The sequence below is a fragment of the Heloderma suspectum genome, chromosome 4, assembly GCF_057233095.1.
Source record: "Heloderma suspectum isolate Gila_16-S chromosome 4, 16-S_ref, whole genome shotgun sequence".
Taxonomy (NCBI): Eukaryota; Metazoa; Chordata; class Lepidosauria; order Squamata; family Helodermatidae; genus Heloderma; species Heloderma suspectum.
This window is the reverse complement of record NC_139461.1, coordinates 72271798-72287946: the sequence shown is the minus strand read 5'-3', so window position 1 is coordinate 72287946 and position 16149 is coordinate 72271798. Positions and strand designations below refer to the sequence as shown.

The window sequence follows — 16149 nt, the reverse complement described above, 5'->3', positions numbered from 1 at the left end:
TTCCTCCTACAGAAAGTAGAGGAAGGAACTTCACTTGATCCTAACCAACAGAGATGACTTAGTGGATAAAGTAGCAGTTACAGGAACTCTGGGGGAAAGCGACCATGTTGTACTTGAGTTCTTGGTTCTAAGGGAAGCAAAAGCTGAGTGTAGTCAAACGTGTACCCTGGATTTTAGGAAAGCTGATTTTAATAAACTCAGAACAATGATCAGTAAGGTCTCATGGCTGATTTTAATAAACTCATGGCAAGCGACACTAACGAGAAAAGGAGTCCAAGATGGGTGGAAATTCTCAAGGCACACTTACAAACAATTCCAACAAGAAGAAAAGGTGGAAGACAACAGAAGAAGCCAATGTGGCTTCACAAAAAGCTTAGGGATGACCTGAAAACAAAAAAGGACACATATAGGAAGTGGAAAGAAGGCCAAGTAACAAAAGAAGAGTACAGGCAGATAGCACAGAATTGCAGGGATGGCGTCAGGAAGGCTAAAGCTGAGAATGAGCTGAGGTTAGCAAGGGATGCTAAAAACAACAAAAAGGCTTTCTTCAGCTACGTGCATAGTAAAAGGCAGAGGAAAGAAATGGTGGTTCAGCTATTAAATAAGGATGGCAAAACGATAACAGATGACAAAGAAAAGACAGAGGTGCTCAATTCCTACTTTGGCTCAGTCTTCTCCCAAGAGAGGGTCTATGACCCCCCTGGCAAAGGCGAAGTACAGGCTGAAGGGGCAGGATTGCAGCTTGAGAGCGATAGGCATATGGTCAAGGAACACCTAATTACTCTGAATGAGTTCAAATCTCCAGGGCGAGATGAACTGCATCCTACAGTAATAAAGGAACTGGCAGAATAACTCTCAGAACCGCTGTCTATTCTCTTTGAGAAATCATGGAGGACGGGGGAAGTGCCAGATGACTGGAGGAGGGCTAACGTTGTCCCTATCTTCAAAAAGGGTAAAAAGGAGGAACCTGGGAACTACAGACCAGTCAGTCTGACATCAATCCCTGGGAAAATTCTGGAGCAGATGATAAAGGAATCCATCTGGAAGCACCTTGACAACAATGCTGTGATTACTTGAAGCCAACATGGATTTGTCAAAAACAAGTCCTGCCAGACAAATCTGATCTCATTTTTTTATCAAGTAACCTCCCTTGTAGACCATGGGAATGCTGTAGACGTCATATACCTCAACTTCAGCAAAGCTTTCGACAAAGTGCCCCATGATATCCTGATGAGCAAACTAGTTCAAAGTGGGCTAGATGAAACAACGATCTGGGGGATCCACAGTTGGCTACAGAATCGGACTCAAAGAGTGCTTATCAATGGGACCTTCTCAAACTGGGGAGAGGTAACGAGTGGGCTACCGCAGGGCTGAGTCCTGGGCCCAGTGCTCTTCAACATTTTTATTAATGACTTGGAGGAGGAGGTGCAGGGAATGCTGATCAAATTTGCAGATGACACAAAATTGGGCGAGATAGCTAATACTTTAGAAGACAGAAACAAAATTCAAAGTGATCTGGATAGACTGGAGTGCTGGGCAGAAAACAACAGAATGACATTTAATAGAGATAAATGCCAAGTTCTGCATCTAGGAAAAAGAACCCAAATGCACAGTTATAAGGTGGGGGATACGTGGCTCAACCACACGACAAGCAAGAAGGATCTTGGAATTGTTGTCCATCACAAGCTGAATATGAGCCAACCATGTGATGTGGCTGCAAAAAAGACAAATGCTATTTTGGGCTGCATTCATAGAAGCATAGCTTCCAAATCCTGAGAAGTACTAGTTCCCCTCTACTCAGCACTGGTTAGGCCTCATCCGGAGTAATGTGTCCAGTTCTGGACACCACACTTTAAGAAGGATGCAGACAAACTGGAGAGGGTTCAGAGGAGGGCAGTAAAGATGATCAGGGGACTGGAAACAAAGCCCTATGAAGAGAGACTGAAAGAACTAGGCATGTTTAGCCTTGAGATGAGAAGACTGAGGGGAGATATGATAGCGCTCTTCAAGTACTTGAAAGGTTGTCACAGAGAAGAAGGCCAGGATCTCTTCTTGATCATCCCAGAGTGCAGGACACAGAATAATGGGCTCAAGTTACAGGAAGCCAGATTCCGGCTGAAAATCAGGAAAAACTTCCTGACTATAAGAGCAATACAACAATGGAACCAATTACCTGGGGAGGTGGTAGGCTCTCCCATACTGGAGGCCTTCAAGACGAGGCTGGACAGCCATCTGTCAGGGATGCTCTGACTTGGATTCCTGCATTGAGCAGGGGGTTGGACTCAATGCCCTTGTAGGCCCCTTCCAACCCTACTATTCTATGATTCTATGGTTCTATGATTAATACTGCCCTGTTTCTTCCCTTCCTCCACTTTGGTGATGCACATATACAGAAGCAACGTACATAGATATTACAGGGAACAGGAGGCCTGTGTTTATCTCCCATATCCCCACCCAGCCCTCCCTCTCTGCACAGTACATGGTACATCTGCAAGGATGGATTGTGCCCTTATCATTTTAGTGCTGTCTGTGCATTGCTAGTAATTCAAAGAATGACCCTATAAACTATGCCAGAGAGATTCTGTGAACATAATCCCAAAAAGCAATGTGACAAGAACTATTTTGAACGTGCAAAATCAAATGTTAAAAGTTAATTGAAACCTATTGTTTTCCTTACCTGGGTCAGCTTCCAAGCACCTATTTCATCTCTAATTTGTTTTTTCACATTCTCTTCCAAGTTCTATAAGTAAAAAGCAATAGGGGAAAATGACATATTCTATAACTGCAAACATAAAACGCTGGAAATGGAACAAGTATGTAACAGATATCCCCCTTTCAAAATATATTCTGTAAATTAGATGGTAGAAAGTTACTAAACTAAAAATAAACTGTCCTTTGAAAAATGTGGCAATGGAGTGATAGAGTTGTCTAATATTAAATAGAGGAGAAATATAGGATTTGTTAGATTCTATTATTTGAACCTTAAAATAGAAAAAGCCAGCTTCACAGGCTTCTGTTACACCCTAGTGGCCAAACACACAGTGGGCTTCACAGATCTGAAGCCAGGTCTCCTGGATCCAAGTCCAAGATTATACACTACAGCATGCTGCTGATCACTATGCAATACTGCAGACAAAACATTGCCTCAGTTAGGGGGGAAAAAAACGCCATTTCAGTCCCTCTATGATTCACTCATAAAGTGTAGGAGCTACATGTCACTTTTAGGAAATGTTTGTCAGACATTTCTGACAAATTGTCACATTACAATTAGGGTTGAATATGAGAGAGGTAGGCCCTAAAGCAGTCTGGGTGTCCCTGGGCTGCAGTGAGAGGACACACAGAGAGGATTTGCCCTCTGAGGCTTCTGTGCACAACACTAGAGTAGATTCCACAACCCATTTCAAGGTATAGGTGGAGTGAAATGCATTTATCCATGGCTCCATCAGAAGTTTCTAATGCAAAAACTAGGGTGGCCATCTGCCCTCCTTTATAGACTCCTTTATAGACAATCCTCTATTTGAAGGGCTGCCAGAGGACTGTCTTCTTCTGAAAGCATCCTCTATTTGAAGAGCTGACCGGTCCAATTCCAGCTTAAAGATGAAGAATCATACGAAGGAAGAGGAAGTGCCTTACAGTTGCCCATCAGCAGTTAGCACCTGGACAGCAGTCTGCACAGGCAGGCACAGAGGCCACTTGACCATAGTCTCCACAATATGGTGAGATGTACTGTATTTCTATTTAAATTATAATAAGAACATCTACATTTGCATCTATACATATGAATTAGCATATGCAAATTTTATGCAGATCACTGCCCTCTTTTTGGGTGGTGCATTTCCTCTTTTTTTGGCAGTTCAGAAGTGGTCACCCTAATTAAAACGTGCTTGCACCTTTCAGCTAGACCACTGAAATATTCTTATTTATTTACTTATTTATTACAGTTCTTTACTCACCAATAGCCAAAGCCTTCTGGGCAGTTCACAATAATTAAAAACTAATTAATAAAATACAGCACAAACACGATATAAAACTTTTAAAAGTTTAAAACTACAGTATAAAACCAAAGTAAAAATCAGCAGCAGTGTAAAGATTTAAAAATACAGTAACAGATTTAAAAATAACAGAAACTGAAAGACTAAAATGCCTGGGAAAATATGAAGGTCTTCACCTGTAGGGATGGCGGAAGAATCCGTCTGGTGGGGGTCAAGTCCGCTGAGCTTTAGGTGGCTTGGCCTCCAGATGCCAGCTCACTTAACTGCAAGCTGGCTTGACTCGACCTGGGCCGAGTTGGGCCAGCTGCTGGCATTGGCAAGGAGAGCGCAAGGGGTTTGTGCATGGTGGTGGCAGTGCCAATGGCAGGTGGCAATGGTGGGAGACCCCACCGCCGCCCGCTGCTACCACAACTGCTGCTGCCATACACAAACCCCTCATGATCTTCTTCCCAACACCGGCAAGGAGAGCAGGAGAGGTTTGTGCATGGTGGCAGCAGTGGCGGAGGGCTGGGAGGTACGCAGGGCCTGGGTGGGAGAAGGAGAGACCCACACACAGTGACCCTGCCACTGTGCAGAGTTTGCAAGTTCTGGTGGGGAGCTGGGGGTTCAAGGGAAATCTGTCAAGCCCCAAGAGGGTCAGATTACCCTGCACTGGACATCCCTATTCATCTGGTATCAAAAAGACCACAACGCAGGTGCCAGGCAAGCCTCTCTGGGGAGTTCCACAACCGGGATGCCACAGTGGAAAACACCCTCTCCTTATTAGCATCTGCCTCACATCCTTTGGTGGGGTCACATGGAGAAGGGCCTCTGAAGACAATCTTCGTGTCTGGGCAGGTATATCTGGGAGGAGACGATCCTTCAGGTAACTTGGGCTTTAAAGGTTAAAACCAGCACTTTGAATTGGAACTGGCAGCCAGTGTAGATCACAAAATACTGGCATAATATGTTCATATCAGATCAGTTAAAATTAACCAGAGCACACAGCATACTGTATTTGCCTGTCCAGGTTTCCCACAGCCTCACAGAATCCCTGAAAACAGAACAAAAAGGAGTCTCCAAGCATAAGATACAAGTTCAAGAGGGAACCAGAGTGCTTTTCAGAGAGTGGCAGTGTCCATTGGAAAGAGAGAGAAAGTGCTAAAACATTTGCAGAATTAGGGTGGCATCCAATTAATCTTCCTCCGCTGACAGAAGGCATCTGTCTGCAGAACGGTGAGGAGGAGAATTTTCCGCAACTTCCCCTCCACCCTGCGCCCCCCCCAACCCCCTCAATATATGCACTGGAATGTTAGGGGACTGTTCAGAACAGCAGGAGAGGTAGCATGTGGGGCTTCATGGGAGCAGGGAGAATCACTAAAAATCCTCCTCCTCCCAATCTACCTTCCATCAGAAGATGGACGCTAATTGGATGGCCCCCTTGGATTATAAATTGCCTTAAAATAGAAACTTGTGAATGTAGGTTAATACAGCTTCTTCCATTGAGCTTACTTGTGTCTTTCTCTCTGCTGACCAAAAGCAGGAACTTACTTCCACTTTCTACAAGAAACCGCTTTTTCAGCTACAGGACACTGTAGTCATTAAATAAAGACCCTGGTTCTAATCCAGCTGTAGCCACAGAAAATAAGTTACACATAGCTACTCCTGTTCTGGATGCAGAGGCACACACCTACTATCAAAATCCACATCCAGCCAGTTCAACAGGGCTTGGATGAACATTGCAAGAGACAAAAAGCTGCTTCCATGCACAGATCTCTTCTGGTGGATTGGGACATCTGTTGCTCCCGGTTGAGTGGGAACAGTTCAGAGTAATGTTGACAACTGGCCTGAAAAAAAAGGGCTGAGCCTGCTCTTGTGCCCTTAATGGCATCTTGATCTGTCAAAATCAGCAGGTAACGCTTTTCACAGCATGGAGATAAAGATCTTCATCTACTACAGCCTGCACATTAAGCAAAGTCACAGCTATAGTGGCCAGAAAATTAGTTGGCAACTCTGGCTCATGGTTACCTTTCCATATACAGCCAGTTTCACAACATCATTTAGGGCTAGAGAACTCTTAAGTTATATCACACTTTTAATATTGCAGATAATATGGAAGAGTGATGTTAAATAGATTCATGGACTTATGCAGGAATGTTCTATTCTATGCAGTCCCTTCGGGTCTTAAAAATAATTAAATATCATAATAATGGAATGACTTTAAACAACCTTGAAACGCATTTTTTCTTTGACGATGTTTTGCTCCAATTCCTCCAGTTTAGTTTTGGCTTCATCATAAGCCAATTCAGCTGAATAAAGTTCTTTATTGACTTTTTTTAAATGCTCTTCCAGTCTACGAATATTTTTCAGCAAAACCTGGATTTCTGCTTGATATCCCATTTTCCTTCTTGTACTGTTAAAATAATTTTTTAAAACAGCACTTTACAACACTAGCGCATCTTCAGAAATTTACTGTAAAGGTTAAACATCTTCAGTGCTTTTGCAAATTGCTTAATTTTGCTTTGCTTTCTATATTTAGGACTGCACTGATTTTTAAAACTTCTATGTCTATGTTACAAAAAATTTTTGCTGAATTCTCAATGTATTTATTGATTAAATAAAAAGAAATTAAGGTTGCTCACACAAGCTCCATAATTCCATGTTTCTACCAGCATAACCACCATTTGATTCAGATTAGTACAACACTGACTATCACTTAGAGCACAACTGCTTATCCCTGCACTGTGTGTATGTGTAAACAAGCTTACAAAATAACCATCATGTTTCACATTTGTATGATGTGGGTTTTTTAAATATTCAGTTCAGAAAAATATTCCGAATAGAATTAGACAGTCTTGCTCTTTTCACAGTAGTCACAAATTACAATTAGTAGCATAACTTGGCATTAGGGATGCTGGAGAAAGCTGCCACGGCCCCAATTTAATGAGGTCAGATTCCTGGGAATACGATACGACCTGTGGAGTTTGCAGTGGACCGGTTCTCCCTGCTGGTGTGTCCTCTGGATTTTGCGCAGCTTTTTTCTCTTTAAACAGGGCAAGATATGCCAATTGCAGCAGCAATCAGTGTATCTTGGGTCAATTATGGCCATAATTAGCATATTTTACACCATTTGTGGCCACAAAGTGCGTATTTAAATGTAAATTATGGCCGCAATTTACGTATAACTCACCACTTTACGGCCGCAAATGGTGTAAAATACACTAATTGCAGCCACAATTTATGTATAGCAAAGCATTTTACAGCTGGAACTGGCATAAATATGCTAATTACGGCTGCAATTTGTCCAAGATACACTAATTACAGCCACAATTGGCATACCTTGCTCTGTTTAAAGAGAAAAAAAGCCGTGTGAAATCTAGAGGATATGTTAGGGGCTCTGGGGAAATCTGCCGAGGCTCAAGAGGCCAGATTTCCCCCGCGATGAACACCCTTCCCATGACTGGACATGCATCCCTGCTTGGCATACCTATGCTCCTATATTTCCCCTCAAGTGCTTATGTCATTTGAAGTGTGCATTCAGATATTTTGAAGAAATGGCCATGGCAGCTGAGAATGATGGGAGTTGCAGTCCAACACATCTGGAGGAACCCAGGTTGGGGTTGGCTGAACTATGGGGAGTAACGCTTACTTACAGGTGTGCAGCTCTTATTCATGGTTCTGAATGCACTGAGATTCAGAAGCAAGCATTCTGCTTGTCAGAACCACCGTTTGATGTTATCTTAGAGCTTCTACCCTGCCCCCCATCTCACCTTCTCTACAGCCAATCACTGCAGCTTTATATTGTAAGTGCAATGTTTAGTCCAGCAGTATAACACTGGCAGCTCACACTGACTTCAACCTGCTAGTAGCACATGGGGAGGTAGCTAAATGCAGGCACTACCATGTACAGGATTCAGTGTGCACTGATGTTTAGCACATCATTGTGAGTGCCAGTGGCCTGCCTCCACACACACCATAAGTGGGATGATACTACTGGTATTCCCAAGAATCAACCCTTGAAGTGAGAACAAGGAAGACCAGTAGAGTTGTTGAGGCAGTGGAGAACAAATATGGATGAAGAGAAAGAGCACAGAAAAAGGCAAAAAGCTGCAGGTTACCAGAATGAGTGTGAAATATTCTGGACATGACAGAGGAAAGACAAACGTTTGCTCAGAATTCCCACTGATTCTAAGGTGGCTTACTCCCACCTAAGTATGCATGTGACTGGAACTTAAGCCAAAGTATGGTAGCTAAGCTTATCTGTGAACTATAGCCTAAAGAAGCATTAGCAAGAGAAAGGATGAAAATGCAGCATGTACTTCTGTATCTGATTACTGAGTGGGGCTGAGTGTATGAAGTCCATCAGAACCAAACTAGACAATACAGTAAATGTGTCTATGTAATAGCATGTGTGATTCTTGTTATTTAAATTACTTATGGCAGCTTTCCTCCCATGGCAAATAGCAACTTTGGGTGGGTTAATCCCCTCGTCTCCTTGGTCTTCATCTTGATTATGAAGAGTACAGGCTACCTATTGTGTTCCCCTTTGGATTCTGAGTAATTAAAATTGTATTATTATTATCATCATTATCGTTATCATCATCATCATGATCCCAGTTTGTGGTCAATTTGTCTGTTAAGCAAAGCACAGGTTTTAATGTTCTAAAAATTGTTTCTAAGAAGCCTAAGAATTAAGCTGGATATGTTTTATACGGTTGTGCAAAATGTATAAAGAAATGGTACTCTGAGGCTAGTCTGACCACTTGGTATTCCACATTGATCTCTCCATTGTTGCTTATTTCAAGGAGCTTATTCTCCCTCTTGTTAGGTTTGAGAAGTATGCTAAAGGGTTTGCTGCTACCACTCCCATCAGCCTCTTATAATAACCCCTCCCATTCCATTCCTCAGTATCAGAAGGCTAGTGCATTTTTGTGGGCTAATAAATACTTGTACTTGTCTGTAAAGCAGAGAGAATCTTTCCTCAAAGTAACTCTTTAGGCTATCAGTTTAGCTCTAGTACCTGGGTTTAAGTGATTCAATCTTGGGAGTAAGCCCCACTGAAATCAGTGGGGCATAACATGCAGAGAACTGGGCTGCACATCCTGTTGGCTTGACTGAAAATAAAAAGACAAAAAACAAAGCCCTCAGTGGGCTTGATCAGATTTTTCACTATCAATGATTAACATGGTTACACTTACCTCTCTCTGAATTTTTGTAGAAATGCTCCATTTTCATTATATAGAATCAGATTTTCATTCTGCAAATGGGCTATTTCCTTAATATGACTCATGAGTTTATCTTTCAGCTTTTGTATATCAGAATCTTGACCGGATTTCTAGGAAGCATTATGGAATATAAAGAATATTATAAAAATACTGTAACATGTGGAATACAAAAGCTTTCCCCTTCAACCTTTTGCAAACTTACAGAGTTTTCCATATATTCCATCTCTTCAAAATATTTATTCAGTAAATCTTTGTTCTCATTTTCCTGAGTGGTAATTTTCAAAATCAAACGCTTTACCTAAATATTAAAAATATAATATAATTGCTCATTCAACGTTTACTTGCAATAATAGAACAAATCTGGGGTTTGCAAATGTACAAAAAATAAATAATAATTTTTATTTATTTTTTATGCATAGTTTACCAAAATAACAGAAACAGATGCAAATCCCCTAGGCTTGAAAAAAAGATAACCAATTTTTAAAAGAAATCAATATGGGTATTTTTCCATTTCATAGTAAACATGCATTATCTTAAAGGTAATGGAGAAATGAAAAGTTAAGGGAGAAAAAAGGGGTTCTTAAAGGATAAAGACATGCTGTGGTGAGTTGGTGGGTTTTAAAGAAACAACAAAGAGAAGAGGAAATGATTGTTCAAGGAGGAAAGAATAAGGTCTTTGCAGACAGTGACTGATTGGGTTTGCACATCATGCTAAGTCACGGTGGGTTGTTATTGTGGGTGGCCAAACAGAGTGGCTTAGCGTGACGTCTGAACGCAGAGTGGTTTTCTCATCGTGCATAGCTTTGCACAAACAAGCCACCTTGAGAATCCATGGATTGTAGTAAGGTTGTTTAGGGTAGCTTGTTCTCAGAGTGGCTTAGTGTTTCATCTGAACCTGGCAAGGCAATGTTTCCGCTGGTTGTCAGGAATGGCTAGAGAGTCACCCGGCAAGAACAGCAAAAACCCAGGCTGCTCCTTGCAATCTCGCTGCTGCGGCCACCATTCTCCCTCATCCCTTCTCAGCCTCAGGAAGGGTGTGTATATACGTGCGCGCACGCACATACAGGGAGAGGGAGGGGGAGGGAGCGGGAGAGCGAAGCTTGAAGAAAGGACACTGAAGAGTGTCCTGAATCTGTTTGCAAGTTTTTAAACTGCTATTATTTTTGGTCCTGTGCAAGAGCAAATGACTGCTGCTAGGAATTCTTTGTAATTTCCCCCTCCATTTTACTGCTCTGCCATGAAATTTGTGCAATTTTCCTCTCTGTTGAACTGCTCTGTCTTGAAATTTGCATAATTTCTTTCTTAGTTTTACTACTTTTCCATGAGATTTGCACAATTTCCCCCTCTGTTTTACTGCCCTGCCACAAGATTTGCACTATTTTCCCCTCAGTTTTCCTGCTTTGCCATGACATCTGCATATGTTTAGCGATCCTGCTCACTGCTCTGTAACCTATATGTATATCTGACAGCTAGCAAAGGCGACCAGTGGAGGGAAGCGACAAGCACGAAGCACGGGGGGAGCTGAAAGCAGCTGGCAGCTGCAGGAGAGGAGTAGTTTTAGGGGTTGGTGTTATTACTTCAGAGCAACATGAAGTAGCTTTTTTTTTTTAAAAAAAGGTGTTTACTAGCAAGGGAAGTGGAGGACTTTGACAAGAGTGGGATATGAGTATGCTTGGCTAGATAAGGGACAGGCACTCTTGCAGCCTTGTGCAAGACCCAGAAAAGAACAAAAACACAAAGTTTGCAAATGTGTTCACGCATTCATAAGGGTTCAAAAAATTATATCTTTTTGCAATCAAGATATGATGGTGGTGGTGAGTTCTCCTTGTCAGCTGACCACTGCAGCAGATCAGTTGCAGAAAGGTACTTACGTAGGGAACAAGGAAAAGAAGATTTCTGCTGCACCCTGGGATACATGCTGGGAGGGGGCTGGAGGAGTGAGGGGGGGGGGAATGAGGGAGAAACAAGCCATGGGAAGCTGCTGAGTGGGTGATCATCTGTTGGGAGTAAGTGACAAGCCACCCATCCACTGTGGCTTCTTCTCAGGGTAGCTTAGCGTGACATGCAAACTCGTCCATGTTGGTACCCAACAAAGAGAACAAGGATCTGGCCACCAAGTCAATATTTTGCCTAGGATCCTGAGTTGCACTTCCTTCCATTCAGAGAAGGGACTCTGATCCAATGGAGGCTCCCACTGGTGGAAAGGGGAGGGGATGTTAGTTGATTTCCCTTCATCCCTGCAGCTCCTAAAGCCATGCAGCTCCAGAGGGTTCCCCCACCTTCTGGAGTATATTTTCAGAGGGCACAGAGGAAAGGAGAATCAGTGAAAATCACCTACCCCACTTCTGCCAGTGGGGGAACATTAGTGGAGTTCCACTCACGAGAAGTTACTATCCAAGCCAGTGTCCTCTTATTGTCAAAAATTATAAATCTGCAAAGATGACTAACGGCCTGCTCCTATGCATGTTTACTTAGAAGTATGTCCCACTGAATTATGGGACTTACTTCCAAGTAAGTCTGTGTGTTTAGTTATACTTGAGGAATAATCTGTATTAGAATGCATTTCCATCATGATGTCTCTATAGGTGTTCATATATTTAAATCTATTCTTAGAGCCTCAATTTTAGGTTGTGTGCAACCTATGCTATACTAGGCATAGAGAAAACATAGCTTCTGCTGCATGTTTCATAAAGTCACAATGATGTTTCCTTATCAACATCAGTCCCCGAAGTAGAAATACTTGGGTCCTGTTTTGCCTATTAATGTAAACTGAAGATATGCCAGCCATAGGGAACAGGTATTCCCAAACCAAAATAAATAAAAAGTGTATGTGCCTGTGTCAGTGATTATAGTGAAGGCACTATACACGTCTCTTCAGTCTGTGCTTCTGACTAGGATTCCTAAAAGGGTAATTTGCCATACTTCTCAGATGAGGGCCTAGAATGAAGAGCATAAATAGAATATGAGTAACGATTTAGCTGCTAAAATATATTACAAAAATGAAAAGGACATTCTAGTGTAAAAAAGAAAATTAACAGAAATTGGAAAAGAACGTCAGCTCTGTGACCATTTTCAAATGTACATAAGTGTAAATCACTTCTTTGCAGGGCCACCACGAAGAACCTTTATACAACTGTTAGTGTATCTACCAGCATGATGACCACTGTTCTTCAAGATAATTAGGATGAAAGCAAGTTGCAGAGCTAGCACCAGGTTTGAATGGTCCCTCAGCATATTCCTCCTGATGAGTCCACCACCCAGTCACCATGGATTGGAACTGACCCCTTCCGGCCTTGTATGAATGCACTGGCATACTTTCTATTGAATGTGTGCAGCTGCTCAGCTCCCATCACACTAGGCAGCCACCTTTGTATTTTTCCCATAATCCAGTGTCACAGAACATCTAAGGTAGTAATGCTATGTTGGGGACCCTGTTGCATTGCCACTGTCATTCAGTGTCAGTTGTCTTGTCAGATCCTGATACTGAACTGTTCATTGTTTTTTGAGCTAGTGGGCAGTGTAGAAATAATAATAATAATAATAATAATAATAATAATAATAATAATAATTCTTGTTGTTGTTGTTATTGCATTATGAGAAAATAACAATGGCAAAAGTCTAGCTCCAATAAAAAGCATATCAGCACCACTGGGTAAAACTGGAGGAGGGGAGCTGATTGGTGATAGTGCCATCACAGCATTGTGGGAACACCCCCCAATTGATGGCAGCACTGCCAAGCAAGGCCCACCTGATAGCACCCAGCATGGGGGAGGGGGGCAAGAGGGATGGTGACAGCCCCAGTGAGCCTGGCTGGGATATGTGGGCCCCCAAACCTGCTGAAGCATGCTGGGTACTGAACACTGGACATGACAAGTTGAAGAGCAAAAATTCCATCAAACATTTTCATTTCACTAGATAATACTGGCATGTATTACTGTGATTATAGGATGCCTAACTTCTCAACAGACAAGATGTTAAGGATTTCATATGGCATTCCTTTTAGAGGATTTATTTATTTACATATAAATATTCAAAACTCACTTTATCATGCCAAGACATTAAATCAGACTTTGTATCCGCTTCTTGCTTGATTAGTTCTTCAAGATGAATTTTATTTTGTAATATTGCCTCCTTCAGTTTGTTTATCTTGGTACAGTAATCTGTGAAAAGGTTTTCAACTTCTTTTAACTGATTCCTAAGGAAAAGGTAATTGACTAATCAACCATCTGTCCAATAGTATTTAAAATCAACTGAAAATTTATTAACACACTATCAAGCCTGTCAAAATCATCTGATTCTAGTCAAGCATCTACCCTCTTTCCACTGCTAGTATAGCGGTACTGAATCTACTTTCTTATGTTCCAACATTTACTATGCTGTGTGAACCTAAGTATGTTTTGTTAGAAGTAAGCTTCACTGAGTTCAATAGGACTTACTCTCTAGTAAGTGCATTTTGGATTGCAGTCTTAGCCTCCTCCCAGTTAGAAGCATACTTTGTATAACTTAACTGTCAACCAGCTTAGTTGAGAAACACTTTTGCAAGCAACTTTTCTGCAGAACTGATCTGTTATTAACAAAGTTTCACCATAATATGGAGGAAGCTGATGAGTAGGATGGGCTGATGAGAGAAGATAAAGTGAAGATCAGGAAGAATAGTGGGCTTGCCTACTATCAGCATATGCTATTAGCATCCTATGTTCCAAAAAGGTGTCTTAGAAAAGCAGCACATAGAAATATTTCCAGGCCATAAAGTATCCACTAGTACTCTAGCTAAATAAATGAATTTTGCCTAATGCAAGGGAGGGTCCCCAATTCTTGCTGATTCCCCCATCCTGCTACAGCCTCCTGTGCCACACCCAGTACTGTTCTAGAGGGTCCCTCAACCCATAGGAACAGATTTTCAGGGGCACAGAGGGCTACAGCAGCAAGGGAAAGACAGGAAAGCTCTGTTCCATAAGCAGAACTCTGTTCATGGAAGCTAGGATCCAAGCCTAATAATGGCTACAATAGTAATTCCAGCAAAGTGAAAGACTTTTGAGTGCTAGTTCCTTCTTTCTATAATCATGTTACATGATCTTATAATTACGTACAGCTGCAAGATACTGCACTAACTCATTGAATTATCCTTTATCACAGAGATAATGGTCCCAATTCAGAGGAAATTATTTGTGAGCAAGTTATGTTGAAATCAATGAGTCAACTTAGCCAAGACAAGAGCCATTAATAAATGAAACTTCAGTGCAATTCAATTCCTCTAGATAAGAACCATTCATGAGGATATCTGGAATGACATACTCTATAGCACTGAAGGTTATTTTCTCTATGAGCACAAAGCAGTACTTGCAGACAATAGTCATTTGTACTATCTAAATGCTACACAAAAAAAACACCTCATTTGGGAATTATCTAAATAGCTATCACTATTAACAATAATTCTTCAATATAACTTGGACACTAATGCATAATGACCAGGCAATGTATGAAATTCCTAGTTCAATTTTTTTCTATTCCAACAGCTACGGAAACAGACTGGTCAGCATCTCACATCATTCATCTGACATCCAGAAGCTTTGCTGTTTCAGCCAGCTGTTCTGGTCCTTATCTGAGCAATCATCTCATCAATGAACAGAAAACACCGAAGATTATCTCCAATTAAAAATCCTTACTAAGGGAAACATTACTGTCCTCTGATTAATTCCTTCCTCAGAAAATAGTGGATGCACAGTTTGGCAATACCGTTATCATTTTGCTCTCTGATATCAGAATTATGGAATACCAATTATTGCCCAACAAAAAGAACTTATATTGACTATGTGCTTGAAATGTGTAGTCCCACAAATAAATGTTAACATTTCAATTAGTTATCACACGCGACAAAATGTAACAGATCCTTTATTACCAATAAAGACTGCAAACCCAAGACACAGATTATAAAATTGCCAAGACAGTACTCTAATCAATTGGTATTACAAGGCACTTGAAACACAAAAGTGCACTTCTGGGTGATCAGCACTCTGAATCAGAGGCAATCACCCACAATTTACATGTTAGGGTACAGATTCCTGTAGCAATTGCTGCAAATCCAGCTAGACGAACAATAGAACGTAACTTCTTATTGAGTTAGTTTCTGTTGCAATTCCTGTTCTGCATTATCATTGCTGAAAATAAGGATCAAAGGCTATCGTAAAAACTAAAGAAGTGCTCTGCATTTATATTATACCATATTTGGTACTATACATTTGAAAGTCACTGATGTGGCTTGGTGGTCCATTCCTGTAATATAGCCTAAGCTTGCCTTCCTGAGGTTGGGAAAGGCTGGCCTAAGCCCAGAGTATGTGCAAAACAGACAAGAGGAGCGGAGGAAGAGTACCTAACCAGACATTAAGCTGAACACCTCTGGAAGAGAGCAAAAGAGTTGGCCAGCTTTGCCCACTATAAATTCATCCTCTGCTCTCTCTTCTGCTACTAGCCTGGCTAAACAACACTCTGATTCACATTAACTCTATGTATCCTAAGGGCCTCTTCTCTACCTTTAATGTCCTGCTAAGGCCTACCTTCCATATCCATCCACAGAGATTTTGCCTCCTCCTTCAATGCCAAAACCCATCTACTCTGAACTCTCTAGATCTCTCTTCTTGTCCATGCTTCCACCTCCCCCATACCCAGCACTTTCTTTTTTTCTTCTTTCTGCCCTGCCACATCTGATAGCTTGGCTACCCTATTTGCTTCATAACCCCTCCACATTCCCCCTTGATCCTGTTGCCTCCCAACTTCAAGTTGCCATCTCACCTGCCATTATCCATCCTCTCTGCCAGATCATCAACTTCTCACTCTCTTCTGGCTCCTTCCCTATAGCAAACACACTACTGTTTCCCCTATTCTAACCCCCCCCAAAAAACCCACCTGCACCCCAAAGCCCCTTATACATCCTTCCTCTCCAACTATTGCCCAAT

At 41.6% G+C, this 16149-nt stretch overlaps 1 protein-coding gene across 2 annotated transcripts in view; it reads right to left on the bottom strand.

Annotated features, from left to right (window-relative positions):
- The window catches only part of CCDC178 (coiled-coil domain containing 178), a 246907-nt gene that overhangs the window by 195578 nt on the left and 35180 nt on the right, over positions 1-16149 (bottom strand). For both annotated transcript variants that reach the window (XM_084848088.1, XM_084848089.1), the window contains exons 10-14: positions 13238-13391; positions 9399-9494; positions 9170-9306; positions 6201-6384; positions 2678-2740 (exon numbers count right to left, since the gene is read on the bottom strand). In XM_084848088.1, coding sequence (XP_084704214.1) covers positions 2678-2740; positions 6201-6384; positions 9170-9306; positions 9399-9494; positions 13238-13391 — 634 coding nt within the window. The remainder of the gene's footprint in view (positions 1-2677; positions 2741-6200; positions 6385-9169; positions 9307-9398; positions 9495-13237; positions 13392-16149) is intronic.